Source organism: Camelina sativa, chromosome 3, assembly GCF_030686135.1.
Source record: "Camelina sativa cultivar CO46 ecotype springtype chromosome 3, ASM3068613v1".
Classification (NCBI taxonomy): Eukaryota; Viridiplantae; Streptophyta; class Magnoliopsida; order Brassicales; family Brassicaceae; genus Camelina; species Camelina sativa.
The window spans coordinates 2704325-2719374 of NC_141882.1; the positions used below are offsets into that span (position 1 = coordinate 2704325).

At 37.8% G+C, this 15050-nt stretch overlaps 4 protein-coding genes and 1 pseudogene across 7 annotated transcripts; 2 read left to right on the plus strand and 3 right to left on the minus strand.

The window, feature by feature from the left end:
• The first annotated feature begins 1746 nt into the window (after window positions 1-1746).
• Window positions 1747-5148, plus strand: LOC104765293 (uncharacterized). The gene is made up of 3 exons (XM_010488981.3): window positions 1747-2068; window positions 2322-3801; window positions 4754-5148. The coding sequence occupies exons 2-3, from the start codon at window positions 2444-2446 to the stop codon at window positions 5001-5003; spliced, it is 1608 nt and encodes a 535-aa protein (XP_010487283.1). The 5' UTR covers window positions 1747-2068; window positions 2322-2443; the 3' UTR covers window positions 5004-5148.
• Window positions 5149-6184: 1036 nt separating this feature from the next.
• On the minus strand, window positions 6185-9243 carry LOC104765299 (GDP-mannose transporter GONST2). Of its 2 annotated transcripts, none has more exons than XM_010488994.3 (10): window positions 8628-9243; window positions 8343-8494; window positions 8057-8249; window positions 7821-7960; window positions 7583-7712; window positions 7392-7490; window positions 7134-7288; window positions 6748-6864; window positions 6558-6655; window positions 6185-6461 (listed from the first exon to the last, which is right to left on the minus strand). In XM_010488994.3, exons 2-10 carry the CDS (start codon window positions 8483-8485, stop codon window positions 6418-6420), a joined length of 1119 nt encoding a protein of 372 aa, XP_010487296.1. In that variant the 5' UTR covers window positions 8486-8494; window positions 8628-9243; the 3' UTR covers window positions 6185-6417. The 2 variants fall into 2 exon arrangements, with proteins under 2 accessions (XP_010487296.1, XP_087354149.1); XM_087498023.1 differs by having other exon boundaries at window positions 7821-7935; window positions 8628-9169.
• Window positions 9244-9975: 732 nt separating this feature from the next.
• LOC104765308 (josephin-like protein) lies at window positions 9976-11163 on the minus strand (annotated as a pseudogene). Its single transcript, XR_015594985.1, has 2 exons — window positions 11005-11163; window positions 9976-10492 (listed from the first exon to the last, which is right to left on the minus strand). The product of XR_015594985.1 is annotated as a josephin-like protein (transcript).
• Window positions 11164-11797: 634 nt separating this feature from the next.
• On the minus strand, window positions 11798-13170 carry LOC104765319 (uncharacterized). The gene has a single exon (XM_010489016.3). It carries the CDS (start codon window positions 13168-13170, stop codon window positions 12091-12093), a length of 1080 nt encoding a protein of 359 aa, XP_010487318.1. The 3' UTR covers window positions 11798-12090.
• LOC104765330 (large ribosomal subunit protein uL4c) lies at window positions 11880-14874 on the plus strand. 2 transcript variants are annotated; one of them, XM_010489026.3, is made up of 2 exons: window positions 11880-14379; window positions 14580-14874. In XM_010489026.3, exons 1-2 carry the CDS (start codon window positions 13554-13556, stop codon window positions 14600-14602), a joined length of 849 nt encoding a protein of 282 aa, XP_010487328.1. In that variant the 5' UTR covers window positions 11880-13553; the 3' UTR covers window positions 14603-14874. The 2 variants fall into 2 exon arrangements, with proteins under 2 accessions (XP_010487328.1, XP_010487336.1); XM_010489034.3 differs by having other exon boundaries at window positions 13374-14379; window positions 14586-14874.
• The last annotated feature ends 176 nt before the right edge of the window (window positions 14875-15050 follow it).

Sequence of the window (15050 nt, forward strand, 5' to 3'; positions counted from 1 at the left end):
TATTATCTTATGTTTTAACATATGCATTAGAAATATACATGTGTTCAAATTATAAAATCAAACATAAAAAATATGAATAATATTCTTGAATCAATTTTTTAAAAATGATACATATTAATACTTGAATTTTTTTTAATCTAAAATAAATTTCATCGTTAGTCACTCAGTTTAGTAATCACATTTAACTATCTATTTCATCGTAAAACCATAATTCACTTCTTCATGTATTAGAGTTAAAATTTTAATAAAAAAAAAACTAAGATGAGCATCATATGAGATAATATGTATATTGGTTAGTATTTTAAATTTAACAATAAACAATCAGTAAAAAAATCAGTTAACATCCACAAAAAAATTTGGAAATTCAAAAATACCCTAAATATTATTCTACTATATGTCATAATTTCATAAATAATACTTTTGTCAGTTTTCATCAATTAACCAAAAATTCATTCCTACAAACTCAGTTTTTCTATTTTTCTTTCATGTTTCTCATATTACTAAATACATTAAAATCTTTAAAATAAAATATGTAAAACTATACTAATACACATCATGTATTGAAATTTTTTTTAAAGTTCATTACTCTTTCAAAGTTTTGTGTGCTTACTTACAATAAAAATTTATATTACAACGATAAATACAATTTATATTCGACTAAAATTATGTGAAATAACTTATGTTATTAATTTTTAACTTTGTTATTCATTATTTATTGATTAATATACTTGTTTAACTAATTTCGTTTTGGTTAACACATGTCAAATTTTATTGAGAACACACGTATAATATAATTAGAAAGTATATTGATTTTGTTAGTTTTCCTTTTTGATTTAGAAAATATTTTTTTTATAATATAAACATGTAAAATTCTGTAAATAAAATTAGACTTGTGTCATGATTTAATTAATATATTTGACACGTGTCACTATCTTGCTAATGAGTAATTTTGATATTTTTTAAAATATAAACATATAAAATTTTGTAAATAGAATTAGACATGTGTCGACATCTAATCAATATATTTGACACATGTCACAATCTTGTTAATTAGTAATTTTGTCATCAAAGTTTATATAATAAGAAAATATATATTTTTTTTATAATAGAAACATGTAAAATTCTGTAAATAAAATTAAACACGTCACATGATCTAATCAATATATTTGACACGTGTCACTATCTTGTTAATGAGTAATTTTGATATTTTGAAAAATATAAACATATAAAATTTTGAAAATAAAATTAAACATGTATCGACATCTAATCAATATATTTGACACTTGTCACGATCTTGTTAATTAGCACGTGTTACTATCTTGCTAATGAATAATTTTGATATTTTTAAAAATATAAACATATAAAATTTTGAAAATAGAATTAGACAATGTATCAACATTTAATCAATATATTTAATACGTGTCACGATCTTATTAATTAATAATTTTCTCATCAAAATTTATATAATAAAATAATAAAAAAATTAAAAGTCAGTTCGCAGATGACATGGACACGAGGACCCCACTTTCTTTTCGCCTACCCTTTTAATTGCCAGACTGTTTATATATTAAAGATTAAAAATAAGTTCACGTCAATTACACGTGTACCTTTTACATGCCGTCTAATGTAAATTTACTTTCCATTTGTTTTCCAAAATTTGTCAGATCAAGTTGGCACATTTATAACCGTTGGATCTATCCCGTTTTTTTCTCACTTATTTTCTGTGAATGCTGCCATGTCACACTCATTTCTTTCACTTGTTACCGGTTTCTCCGGTCTTTTTTCTGTTGACTATTCTCTAGCTTTCCTTCACCTGTGATACTTTTTTTTTTTTCAAATTAAAATTTATTTTCCATTTCTCACTTAGTTTTTTTTGTTTTTTTTTTTGTTATTCAGTCTTCCTTTGAGATAAATCTTGATCGCGTTTGTATAAAGGCAGCTCAATGCCTCGTGCTCCATCCACTCTAAAACGTTTTATCCCGAGAAACTTTTTGTTCGTTTCTTCTTCTTCCATCCGAGAAAAATCTCGGACAAAAAAAAATTCCTCTGCTCATTCATTTTGTATAGAGTGAGTCTATTCAGCTTCTCCCCCTCTATTTAGTTTTCTTCTTGTAGTTATATGATATCAAAGTTTCATTGCTTGATTCAGTTTTTTCTCCGATCCGTTTTTTTATGGGGTTTATAAATTATAATGATTCATTCCCGTGACTTTGCATGTTTCTTTAACAACTTATCATTATTTCCCCTTACGTTTTCGTAACAACTGATCTTGAAATCCTCTGTTTTTGACTCACTGGATTCATCTTTTTAAAATTATGCAGGGAAATAGCATTCTAAAGACGAAACTAGTCTCCAGCTTTTGATTTTTTGCTCTGTTTCTGTCTTTTGTATTTTTTTCGTTTTGGCTGAAGAAGAAACTCAGGAGTCCATATTTATATACAAAATGGGAGTGAAAGTAGCAACAACCTCAACCTTTCATCAATGGGTAGCTCATCCCATTGTTCATCATTCCTCTTCCCTTTCTCAAACCCTAGCTTCCTCCTCCTCCTCTGCCGTTTCAAGACGACGCAGCATCGCAAACGACGGACGCTCTCTCTCCTGTCGTTCCGTGATGCATCCTTCTTCTTCTTCTTCTTCTTCTCCTCTCTTCTTCGGCACTCCTTCAACGACTAATAAAACTCAGTTGATCCGCAGAGGTTTTAGCGCAAACGTCGATCCGTTTTCTGAGGAGGAGTTTTCGAAGAAGATGCAAGAGCTTGCTCTTAAATTCCAAGTCTCTAACGAGGAGGATGACAACAACGAATCACATAATAGTTCGAGCATTGACATCCTAGGGAGCCATGATCATTTCAGATCATCAGATTCAATGGAACAACCATGGCCAGAGATGGTGCAAATGTCAAGCATCGAGAGGAAAGCAAACAGCGTTGAGCTTCCTCTTTCGCTTAGGATCATTAAGAGAAAGCTACAGATGGAAGAAGGACTTATCAAACAAGTCGGCGACTCAGCTTGTTGCTCTGTCAAGAAAGCTTTCTCTTCCATGGTGTTTATGATTAGAGAGCTTCAGAGCTTCACGTTACACATGAGAGAGCTTCTTCTCTTTGAGGATTTACAAGGGATCCTCCAACGTGTGAGAAAAGAGATGCAAGCATCTTTCGTTTGGTTGTTTCAACAAGTCTTCTCTGCTACTCCTACTCTGATGGTCTCTGTTATGATCCTTCTCGCCAATTTCACGGTTTATTCTATTGAGAGCAACTCTGCTTTAGCCGCATCGGTTAGTCCTCCGATGACCACCGTCTCTTTTAGCTTCGAGACGACGGAGGTTGGTGAGATTCAGGAGACAAACCAGCACAAGTTTGATTCTTCCATGGTGAAAACATTCTCTGTTTCTTCCCCCTACGGGAAAACATCTTTTGTCGGTGGCGGCGGTGGGAACAACATACCACCGCCGGTACAAAGCGGAACAGAGGGGGATGGATCTGATCAATTCAAGGAGTCTCAGTTTTCATCTTCATCTCTCGGTGCAACGAGTGCGGATTCGGATGTATCTGTGTCAGGGCAAGAAGAGATTAAACTGTGGAATTCGATCTTGGAGGAAACGGAGAAAATGGAAACGTTGGATCACGAGACGATGAAAGGGATGGTTTCTCCCGTGGAGGCTCGATTAGAAGCAGAGGAGTCCATGGATTCCTTCAAGACGGAGCTTCTTTACCAAACAGGGTTGTCTCAAGAGCCTGAAAACGTGCTACTTCTTGCTAATTACGCACAGTTTCTCTACTTAATCATCCATGACTACGACAGGTAATTAAAACATATGACCATTATATGGTAATTTACTAATCATGTTGTTTAATGTATATTTATCTTTGATTTTGTTCTTTAATTAGACTAGGGTTAGAGAGTTTAGATTTGGTTTGGTGTTAGGTTTGGAGTCTTGCATCCAAATCTTGGGTTTGATTAGCTGCAAGTTGAGACTAACAGTCAATGAATGATAGATTAGTAGATATTATATTGGGAGATAGGGAGCCATAGATATTTTAAGCTAAGAAAATGGTCATAATCAAGAACCAATAGGATAGGCTCTTTTAAATTGAGTGAACCAGTTCTCTTTACCACTTAGAGGAAGAATACAACTAGTAAGCAAATATCTCTACATTTCCCATTTTCAGTATAAAATAGGGAATAATATAAAATGTGTCACACACTAGGGATTGATTGTTGTTTTCTTTCCCAAAGAGTTTGTCTTTTAGCTTGAGTCTTCGTTTTTTTTTTTTTTTTGGGGTAGGGTTCCAACAAATTAAAAATCTTGGTTGATACTTGATAGTGGAGTATGTGGTGGAATTTTGAAGCTTGAGTTTTAGATCACTGTTAGACTTTTTTTAGTCTGTTACATTACTCCTTTCACCAACCAATGTTGTTGTTTAGGTAAAATAACTCACTAAAATTGGGCCAACTGGTAAAATACTATTTTAACCTTGTAGATATTTTTGGTGACCAGACAATGTTTTGACATGTTAGCTATAGACTGTGACTAATTCAGTAGCGGTTCCATTTTAGACAATTTTCTCATTTGATACATCTGTCACATTCTATGACCAAAACCCAATTCACTTACGTTTTCTCACTTACCCTTTTGGCCTTGTTCAAATCCATATCTTATCCTTATACTCTAGTGAACAAAACCACAAATGTGCTGGATCTTTGTCCATATTCTTACGTGGCTTCTTTTTGGTTATCGGTTGGGTGAAAACAGAGCGGAAAAATATTTCAAGAGAGCAGCAAAAGCAGAGCCAGCAGACGCGGAGGCGCTGAACAAATATGCGACGTTTCTGTGGAGAGCAAGGAACGATATTTGGAGAGCAGAGGAAACGTACTTAGAAGCAATCTCCGCCGATCCAACCAACTCGGTCTACTCCGCCAATTATGCTCATTTCCTTTGGAACACCGGTGGTGATGAAACGTGTTTCCCTCTTGACGCTCCACCGCAACAGAACACCACATGAAAACTGAGTCACACAACAATTTGTGTAATGTACAGTGTTTTTTTTTTTTTTGCCTATACAAACTCATGTCATGTGGCATTATGGCAACTTTTTTGTTTTGTAAACAAAAAACTTTTGTTTATATAACGCGTACATATTTCGAGTTGTTGACTTTAGTTTTATCTTACTCGTCACAGACTTGGATTCTTTTCGTGAACAGAACCATGTGTCAATTAGTTTCTTTAAAAACAAAAGCTAGATCTTATCCTTTATCCAGAGAGGATGTGGGCATGTGGCAATGGTTTGTGTATAGCATTTTGCTGGATGATTTATAAACTGAAATTGTCCACTTCTATCTGTCTACAAGTTTGAACCATCTTTTTATTCTGCGTGTCATTCGTCCCCTGTACATGATTGTCGACATGCAGTGTGAAATTATAAAAAATGTCTCACAAAATTAAATTACTATACCACGGCAGTTGCGTAAATGGTTTATTAATTTAACTTTGTTAACCCTGGATTTAGAAAGTATAAATAGCATTAAAAGCAACAAAAGAGGTGGGGAGTTAGAGAAATATGCGTAGATTTTGCGAGAAACCAAAAATCCATCTCGATCCATACGTTTCTTTAGATCTCTCTACATAACACATCGGATCGTGAGGAAAAAAACACAGAAAGAGTAACGTGAACCCCCATCCCGAAAAAAGGGACACGTACGTACGTCTCTCTTTCCTTTGTTTCATCACTCAGAATCAAGTGGGCTTTGTACGTGTCTATCGTCCCCATAATAATAAGCTATTGGGATTCACGCGGATCTGCATATTCTCACGTGAACTCATTATAATACTCTTCTTGTCAACTTTTTCCTGATAGATTATGTGGAAGGCTGATGATGTTGAAGGCTGTGAAATTAATGCTGCAGTTATTTTCACGGTATAGTTAACCTTTGATTTCAATAGAGTACACGATCGACGATAGCTTTTCACGGTATAGTTAACCTTTGATTTCAATAGAGTACTTGCATCATTGCAACCAAGAAGTTGTATGCAACAGATTTTATTCATTCAAGTCTAATCTTTTTACTAGACCGAGGCACGTCAGAATAATTATAAGGCATAAACCCATTATACATATCAAGCTAGCAAAGACTATCTAATCAATCATTCAAATGATTAATCCTCTCCCGCCTATTTTATAGCTTATTTTGTCAAGGCATATTAAAATTTGCAAAAATCCAATTTTGACTTCATGTCTATATTACATATATATATATATATGTATATTCTATCTTGTATTCAAAAAAAGAATGTATTACAAGTTGAAAAACTATCAGCTGCAGATTGAGAAACCTCTCAACTCTCAAGTTTGTTGCCTGATTTTGTGCTTATTACTCTTCAGCCTCTTGAAAAATCCCACTCTGGCTTCGGAATACGGTTTATGACATCTTAGCTCTGGCAAAGACGACTCCAGCAAATAAACCTGCAAAACCAAAGTGCATACATATACCACCATCAGATACACAAATTCATTCATCTTGCGTGGTATATGATGCGACCCTATAAGTGTGTTACTTACCAAACAGTATGCTGAACAAATTTGGGAGACTGAGAGGGACATTGAAGAGTACAAGACCAGCTAGTGATATTGGAACCTTGTTTAACGAACCCACCAGACTGCCACACAATAGGAAGAATGTCTAACATTAAACATGAAATTTTAAAAATCCAATCAGATGTTGTTTATTTGGCCAGAAAGAGAGAAATACCTGTAAGTTGTGGGTCCTGTTTGATGCAAGAACCACATCGAAGTAAAGCTAATGGCCAAACCAAGGAAGCCGCTAGCTGTTGCCACTACCCAAAACATTGCATCTTTTGTCACATCCCTACCAGAGAGTTAAAACACCATGAACATCTTACCTTTCAGAAGATATCACTTTTTTCATCTGCCCCTATTTAGTTCCTGTGAGATCATCTACTTATGTATATCTTCCCATTTGCGGTCTCAAGTGTTGTTATGAACACATATAGCATATATACAACTAGTTTAAGTCATTGTCAATGTGATTGAGATAAAGAAACAGCCAAGTCTATCACTAAATTGACAGAATAGCTACACACTGGACAAGTGTCACTCTGTTTAAATAGCTCTTACGTGCTTATTACGTATCTCCATTCGCCCAGTAAGATGATTAAGATGATGCCAAAAGGAAGTGACAAGAGATTATTCAGCAACACCATTGACACCTCATTAAGAGAGCCAGACTTTGTTGACTGCTTTGCTTTGTCCATGACTCGACGAAGAGTGAGCTGTAATAAACAATTTAAAGATCATTATGGAAAATGAGGGAGAGAGAGAGAGAGAGAGAGATGCATCAAGATCCAATTACTGGTTTCATAAGCGTGAACTCACCGAATAACTTGCAGTTAGGAAGCAGTTGGCAAGCTGCCACGAGTACCCTACTGCATCGAACGTGAGATCCGTGATACCTCCGCTGATTGCAGAAATGATCTGTATTGCAAATTCTTAGTTGGTTTCACCTTGATACTAGAGAAGGACTGCATACAGAACCTAACTGGATGCAAGATGTACATATATCTTACCATCATGAACATTGCAGCCCAAACCTTGTTGTTCTGCCTTTTTCGGAACATGTAAACCTCCCCTATTGCTGTAATAATATTCGTCGCGTTCTTCAGAATAGTCACCATAGCGACGTTTATGAACTTCAAACTGGAAAAAGGAAATGTAATGTTGCATTAGTCTCAAACACCACACATTCTTACTTTTAAAATTTTCACCAAGTACAGTAGTCCTTTCCCCTGATATTCGAAATCTTACCTGTACATACCCGAGACAAGCATGCCCACAAAGATAACATTGACAGGCATCCAAACTCTGATCAACTTCCAGTTAAATTTTTCCACAGAAACCATTCCAGAGATATCTAGCACAGCTACCACCAAACAGCTGATTAAGTTCTGAAATAAACGTATAAGGAAATCACCAAACTATATATATAGTTTTTGTTCAAATCATCACGAAGCCACAAGGAAATCAAGCTCATGGGGTCTTACTTGATATAACATCAAAGAGATTCCAGCGTTGAAATTATAGCTGGAGAGAACAATTTTGTTCAATATAATCATGCTGCAGGAAGATATGCAGTAAGCAGCTCCAGACACAAGAGGTCCTGACTGTTTCACTGATCCGTGGTCACGTCTGTTATCTCCATCAACCGGAAGATATCTTCGTCTCCATCTGAGAAACCTTTCAGCAAGAATCAAAGAAACTTTAGTTCACTAATAACCACAACAAAAACATTAGACCATAACAGTGAACCAGCTTGTATATTAGTATTACCTTTCACTTAACCATCTACGTTCGGAACTCTTTTGATCTAGAAGTTGATAGACAACGGTTTTAGCACCATTATCACTGAAGTGATTCAACTCCGATTCATCAGGCTCGTGGCAAACAACCGCTTCAAGTTCCACAGCAGTCATACCTTGTTCCTGCAGCCAAAATTATCACATTTACACACTACCGTAACTGTGAAACCGAACCATAAGAACTGAAGCTACGCATACAAAGCAATAAACAGAGAGAGAGAGAGAGAGAGAGCGAGGGAGAAGTAGAAGCTGATACCTGAAGAGGAAAGAAACGCAGAAAAGTTTTCTTTTCAACTCGCAGAATCGAATGGTACAGTTAGTAACGAAGAGAGTTTAATCAAACACTTAACAGGTCGAGATCGCTTGAAGCACGGCGCGTAAAATACCAAACGAGAGAGTAGGATCGGCGTAGTGGGGAATGATGAGATCCACCGCTAATGTGAAGAGGAGAACCGGCGACGATAAAGGGAAGGTGATGAGACCTTTTTAGGAAACACGCAAAGCGTAAGAGGCGAGGAAGAACGTGGGAGGAGGATCTGATGAGCGAGATTACCGAGGTAGATTGAGAGAGTGTGGGTAACCGTCCATTTTCAATATTCTCCATCCTTCAATTTTACTCTCTCTCTTTTTTTTTTTTTTTTTTTTAATTTAGGGTTCTTGAAAGATAGAGGTCTAATTATATTTTAAAAATCAGCCGGGTAACGGTGTGTGAATTGTGATGAATATTTTTTAGGCTTGAGTTGAGGCTATGCCGGAATCCATGGCGATTTTGCTGGCGGGAAGATTGCCGGTGGCTGTGGCGAGTCGATATTTTTGTACATGGACTTGGGCTTTTAAATTTTGGGCTTTTCGACATTGGGGGATTAAGCCCTGACTGATGTTAAATTTTGAGGTTTTTTATTCTTGCATTTTCTTTTGGGCGTCTAAATTCCCCACTTGCCGACAAAATTTTCAGTATAATTGATTTGATTTTGATTGATACTAATAGATTTCCATATATGAATTTCCTCTAGTGGATGGATATTATTAGCAAATGTATGTACATTATATATCAGTAAACACGCGATTAGTGGGAACTTCAACTTTTAGTAGACCACATTTCTTGTAAAACAAATCGAACACGACCTACAATTCGCAATCATTTCATATTAAATGATACTACTATGTTATAATTGGGTAAAAAGACTATATAAAGGGATTAGTCGTTTTAGGGGCTATGAAATGTTTAAGCTAATCAAATCACACACGCGCACACGACACACATCATATTAACTTAGGTCCTGTCCCGTTCATTGAAGGTGCTACTGCTAACTGTTATGCTGCTAAACCAATCAGTGGCCATCATATAATATTAGCAGCTTTACTTTCTTGGACTAAACTATTGTTAATTTACTTTTTCACAATCGATAAAATGATAAAAAGAGTCGTAGGAAAAATCCTGAAAGTAGTTCCCATAAACGATATAACAATTTTATAAGATTTATGTATTCTCTAGTCTTCTAGAATATATATATATATATATATGTTCTACTAATAACATAAAACTGATGTAGTGTTGTAACATTCACTATATTATGTATTTGTAAATCGAGTAAGAGCAGAAGGAAAATGAAAACTGATGTAAAACATATAACATTTACAGACACATAGGTTTATGTAGATATTACATAAGTAACTTTCACAAATAAGCAAATAAACAACGAGCGACCAAGACAAAGGGTTTATGAATGATAAAACTTTAAGAAGTAGATTTTGATCTGGTGAAGGAGGATGATGAGTTGATGAACTGTATACAGTCTTCTATGGCCTCTGATCTATGACTGTCATTGTTTATTGGGATGATGATTGACGGCTGAGATCTCCCGGAAAAAGAAGAAACCTTTGACGGTGGACATCTTTTCTTCTTCCTCAGCGCCACCAGACGCAAACCTTTTGCAAATTTGCATCCAAGATGCTTCATCAATTTTGCTGCCGTGGCTTCTGTTTTCCCTGGTAATCTTAATCCGCAGCTTGTTGTGCATCCCGGACTCTTACCATAAGGTCCCTTGATAGCGTTTTGCTTGGCCGAAGCATCTTTCTGAACCGGTCTACTGTTTTGGTTGGGCCGTTTTATCACAGTAGCTGACATATCGAGAGAGAGAGTGAGAGAGGTATGTGGAAAACAATATGAGGATATGAGAGATATTTATGGGATTGATGCTGAGAACAGTTAGTTGGGCTGATAGTTCAGGCAAAGACGGGAAAAGACATGATTAATGATGTATGTATATATCTAGAACATCATTACGCTGAGGCCATGATTAAGCACTCAAGACATAAACACATAAACAAGTAACAAAAAAGTGTAGCTTCAATATTATTTTAGACCCTATATATAAAGAGACTTGTAGTTAAAGTGGAGCTATAAATTTATAAAGACTGCTAACACCCAAGAGCAAAAAGAGAAGACTAGGTTTGGTTTTCCCTTTTTTTTTTCTTTACGGTCCACAGAGAGAATAAACCCTTTGTTTAAGTGAAGAAAAAGGTTAAGCAACCATTTGGTATCATTCTTCTTTGGTGATCACTCATGTGTGCACATAACAATCTAAAAAAGGGATTCTATTTGACTCCAGGAGAGGCCGATATAAACTTACCTTTATGGATCGCAGATTCCTTTCATGAGAGAGTCTGAGGCTACAATAAAAAGGAGGAAAAAAAGAAAGAAGAAAAAAACAAGTTAATGGTGGGCACAAGAATATGAGAAAGCATATAATAAACCAGGGAGTGTCAGGACATAAATAGAAGATCACAATCTGGAGAATGTAGACTGATTTTACATGTGAAAACATTCCATCGAGATCAGCACAATAATTCCGGCATGATAAGTCAGTGATTAGATGCAAATGGCATAAGATTGACTGACATCTATAGCAGATTACAAAAATGCCAAAAGGGAAAAGAATGCAATAGCAAAATTGCTCTGTTACAAGAGCACAATAATACTTATAGCACCAACCGTATACACATCATTTTACCCGAAACTTTCAGAGAGTACATCTTTTCTGTACTGTAATGAGCTTAAATCAAGACAAGACCCGCTAATCCAACTATGTCCCCCAATGCTTTTACTTCGAGACATGGAGATCATTGGTTCCAATATTACAACTCAAAAGAGAGAAATTCCTAACATTTAGCCATTTGATTTAGGTGATGGATGTACAAAAAGAGTAGGAAAATAAAACTCACACATTGGTTTCATCAAACAGGGAATGGATCCAGAGCCTTTAACCAGCCTGCATAATTATTCTGCAGAACTGCAGGGATGATACAGGACAGAGCGTACTACCACACCTAATCTGAGAATGGTTCAAACAATAAATCAACAGAGAAGGGATTCACATTCGAGCATTAACCCTAAGAACCCAACCTGATTCAACAAGTTGTAAGAAGAGAAAGAAACTAGAGATATATTAGAAACATGTACAAAGGTACAAAAGGTGTTATAAGTCTTGTTCTCCAGACACATACAGAAACCGAATAAAGAGAAAAGGTGCAACCAATCAATTCGCAAACGAGACATACATTAAAATAGACATATATCATATCCTTCATCAAATTAATATTATCAGCCATTTCTTTCTTGGTGATCTATAAACACCAACATGGATGGTAAATCTGATGATAGTAAAGCCTTAATATAAAAGTCACACACTTATGGAAATCAACAGCTTATTCCATCCTCAACATTCACGGCGATAATCACGGCCATAGCTGTAGTTTGGCCTAGCTGCAAAGTCGCTCTCAGACCTGTCAGCAGCACCTCTCTCTTCATCCAAGTTCAATCCGCCCAACGTCTTCTGTAACTGCCTGTGATCATAAGGAGAGTAATCCACTGGCGCAGATGGCCCACTAGGCACTCCGTAGCTAGACAATCTTGAGCCCGCAGGAGGAGCCTGTGGTGGCTTGTAATCGTTAACAGGAAAGGCATCAACGGGAGCTGATGGCCCACTCGGCGGTGGAGCGTAGTTAGAATAACGAGGAGGAATAACAAAAGGAGGCTGCTTGTGATCAACCGATGAGAAAGCATCGGCTGGAGCAGATGGTCCACCACTTGGCAGGCCGTAGTTGGAGGCACGATCGTACATTGAACGTGGAGGAGGAGGCGGGAAATAGTACCCGGAATAGTAGTGATCAGTGAATTGATAAGGAGACGGTGACGGTGACTGCGAGAATTCTCTGTAGTCACGCTGAGGAGACGGAGCTTGGGGAGGAGGAGGAGGAGGAGGAGGGGTAGGGGAGTAATAATGGTTGTTTGGAGGGGCAGAATAGTAATCTAGTGGTTGTGATTGAGGACGTGGCGGAGGAGGAGGAGGAGGATGTTGCTGCGGCGGAGGGATTGGTCTATCTTTGATCGAGAGCTTCAAGCGTATCTTCCCCTGAGGTCGAGCCGATGGACGAACCAGCTCAAGAGAGTTGATCAATTCCGGAATGATCGACCCGTCCGAGTCAATCAAGCGAGCTAGAGGAAACCTAACCGATCCAACGAGGGTTTTTGCCAGATCCGAAGAATTGGAATTGGAATGAAAAACCTCGATGTTGAGGACCGATTCGTGGACAGATCGGGTGAGAGGAAGAGTGATCCGCTCGTTCCACACCGGTTTGATGGATGCGGAATCGTCGGAACGGGTTGAGAGACGCTGGTCTTGGTCTAGGTACAGAACAACGTAGGGTTTCAGGTCACCGTTACGCCAGTTGACGTTCTTCAGGTGCTTAGCCGAGACGACGGTAACAATCAGGTCAAGTGGCTCCGACGAAGCCATGATGAGTAGTACGCTGCGTTTTTGAGACGAGACGGTGATGTTCGCGGTGGTCTTAGCTAACGTGCGCACGTATCTGTATCAAAAGGTGTCAGCTATATCATCAACTCTATCGTTGTATTGTATATCACAAAGTGTTTTAAAAACCTGCTGCGTAACCAAGAAACTTTTTGACTTTTGAGGTTGACTCATTCTTACTAGAGAGAGACAGCTGGAGTTATTCCTAACACGAATAGGGATATTAGTAACTTAATATCCAAACAGAAGACTAAATTCTCACCAAGCACAAAGATAGAGGCATTTTAAAGAGTGGATAACACTTTCAGTCTTCTTCTTCGTTGGGTGGGATAGGTCAAGGTCAAGGTCAAGGTCAGGGAACAACAACAATGGCTTCCTCTGCAACAGCTCCAAATTCGCTATCTTTCTTCTCATCTTCTCTGTTTCTGTCTTCCTCTCACCAAATCCCTAAAACCTACGTTTCCGTTTCGAAACTCGGCTCCGGCAGAGTATCGAAGCCACTCTCTGTCGCTTCCCAGCTAGCGACTCTACCAATCATCTCATTCGAAGGAGAGAAAGTTGGAGAGACGTATCTCGACCTCAAAACGGCGCCGGAATATACCGCGCGTTCCGTTGTTCACCGAGCCATCGTGACGGACCTGCAGAACAAGCGGCGAGGTACTGCTTCGACGCTGACTCGCGGTGAAGTTCGCGGTGGTGGAATTAAGCCTTACTCGCAGAAGAAAACTGGTAACGCCAGGCGTGGATCTCAGAGAACTCCGTTACGTCCCGGTGGAGGTGTGGTGTTTGGGCCGAGACCTAAGGATTGGTCGATTAAAATCAACAGGAAGGAGAAGAAGCTGGCGATATCGACGGCGATTTCGAGTGCTGCTTCGGCGGAAGGCGGTGCGATTGTGGTGGAGGAATTTGGGGAGAAGTTTGAGAAGCCCAAGACGAAAGATTTCTTAGCTGCGATGAAGAGGTGGGGATTGGATCCCAAGGAGAAAGCTATGTTTTTGATGATTGATGTTGATGAGAATGTGGCCAAATCGAGTAGGAACATTGGAACGTTGAGGATGCTGACGCCGAGGACGTTGAATCTGTTTGACATTTTGAACTCTGATAAGCTTGTGCTGACCCCTGCGGCGGTTGAGTTCCTGAATGCGAGGTACGGTGTTGATGCCTTGGAAGAAGAGGATGAAGATGACACTGAAGGTTAGTGTTTTCTTTTACAAGGCTCACTTGTTCTTTGAAAGGAATTGGCTTTTTTTTTTGGGGTCAAAATTTGATGCTTTTGATGTTTTCTGCTTGATCGTTGTTGTCTGGTTTCATTGCTTGAAGTAAGTAGAAATTTGATGTGTTAATATGGAAACGTTATTGTACATTTTGTTTTTGTGTGTGTGTGTGTTATGAAGGGTCAGAGGAAGCTGAAGAATGAGTAGCTCCGTAGTTCCAGATTGCTTCAAGTTGTGGCTTATGAGATTAATCTTCAGTACATGTTCTTACTCTTCTCAATGAGGTCTTCTCTTTCCTTTTTGTTTAACAACGAGAGATAAAAATGTGCATTTTGTATTAGAGTTTTTCATAGAGAGTATTATCCTCTTCTTTGTCACACTCCAACCACCCTCTATGATCATGAGTCGAATACTATCTTAAAAAATCCTTTAGAATGGAGGCTTCTCTCATTGATTAATATGAGTTGGTTTTATTGTTCTCTCCAGCCAAAACCGAAAAAGGTGGAATATATATTTTGTTGATTGTTTGTGCATCAGTTAAGATTGAAACACAAAGACTAGTTTCATACATAAGGTTTTGAAATTGTAACGACTAGTGAAGGCCTCTTAATCTCAGTAGTCGCAATGACACAGCTTTCAGTCTTATTTAAT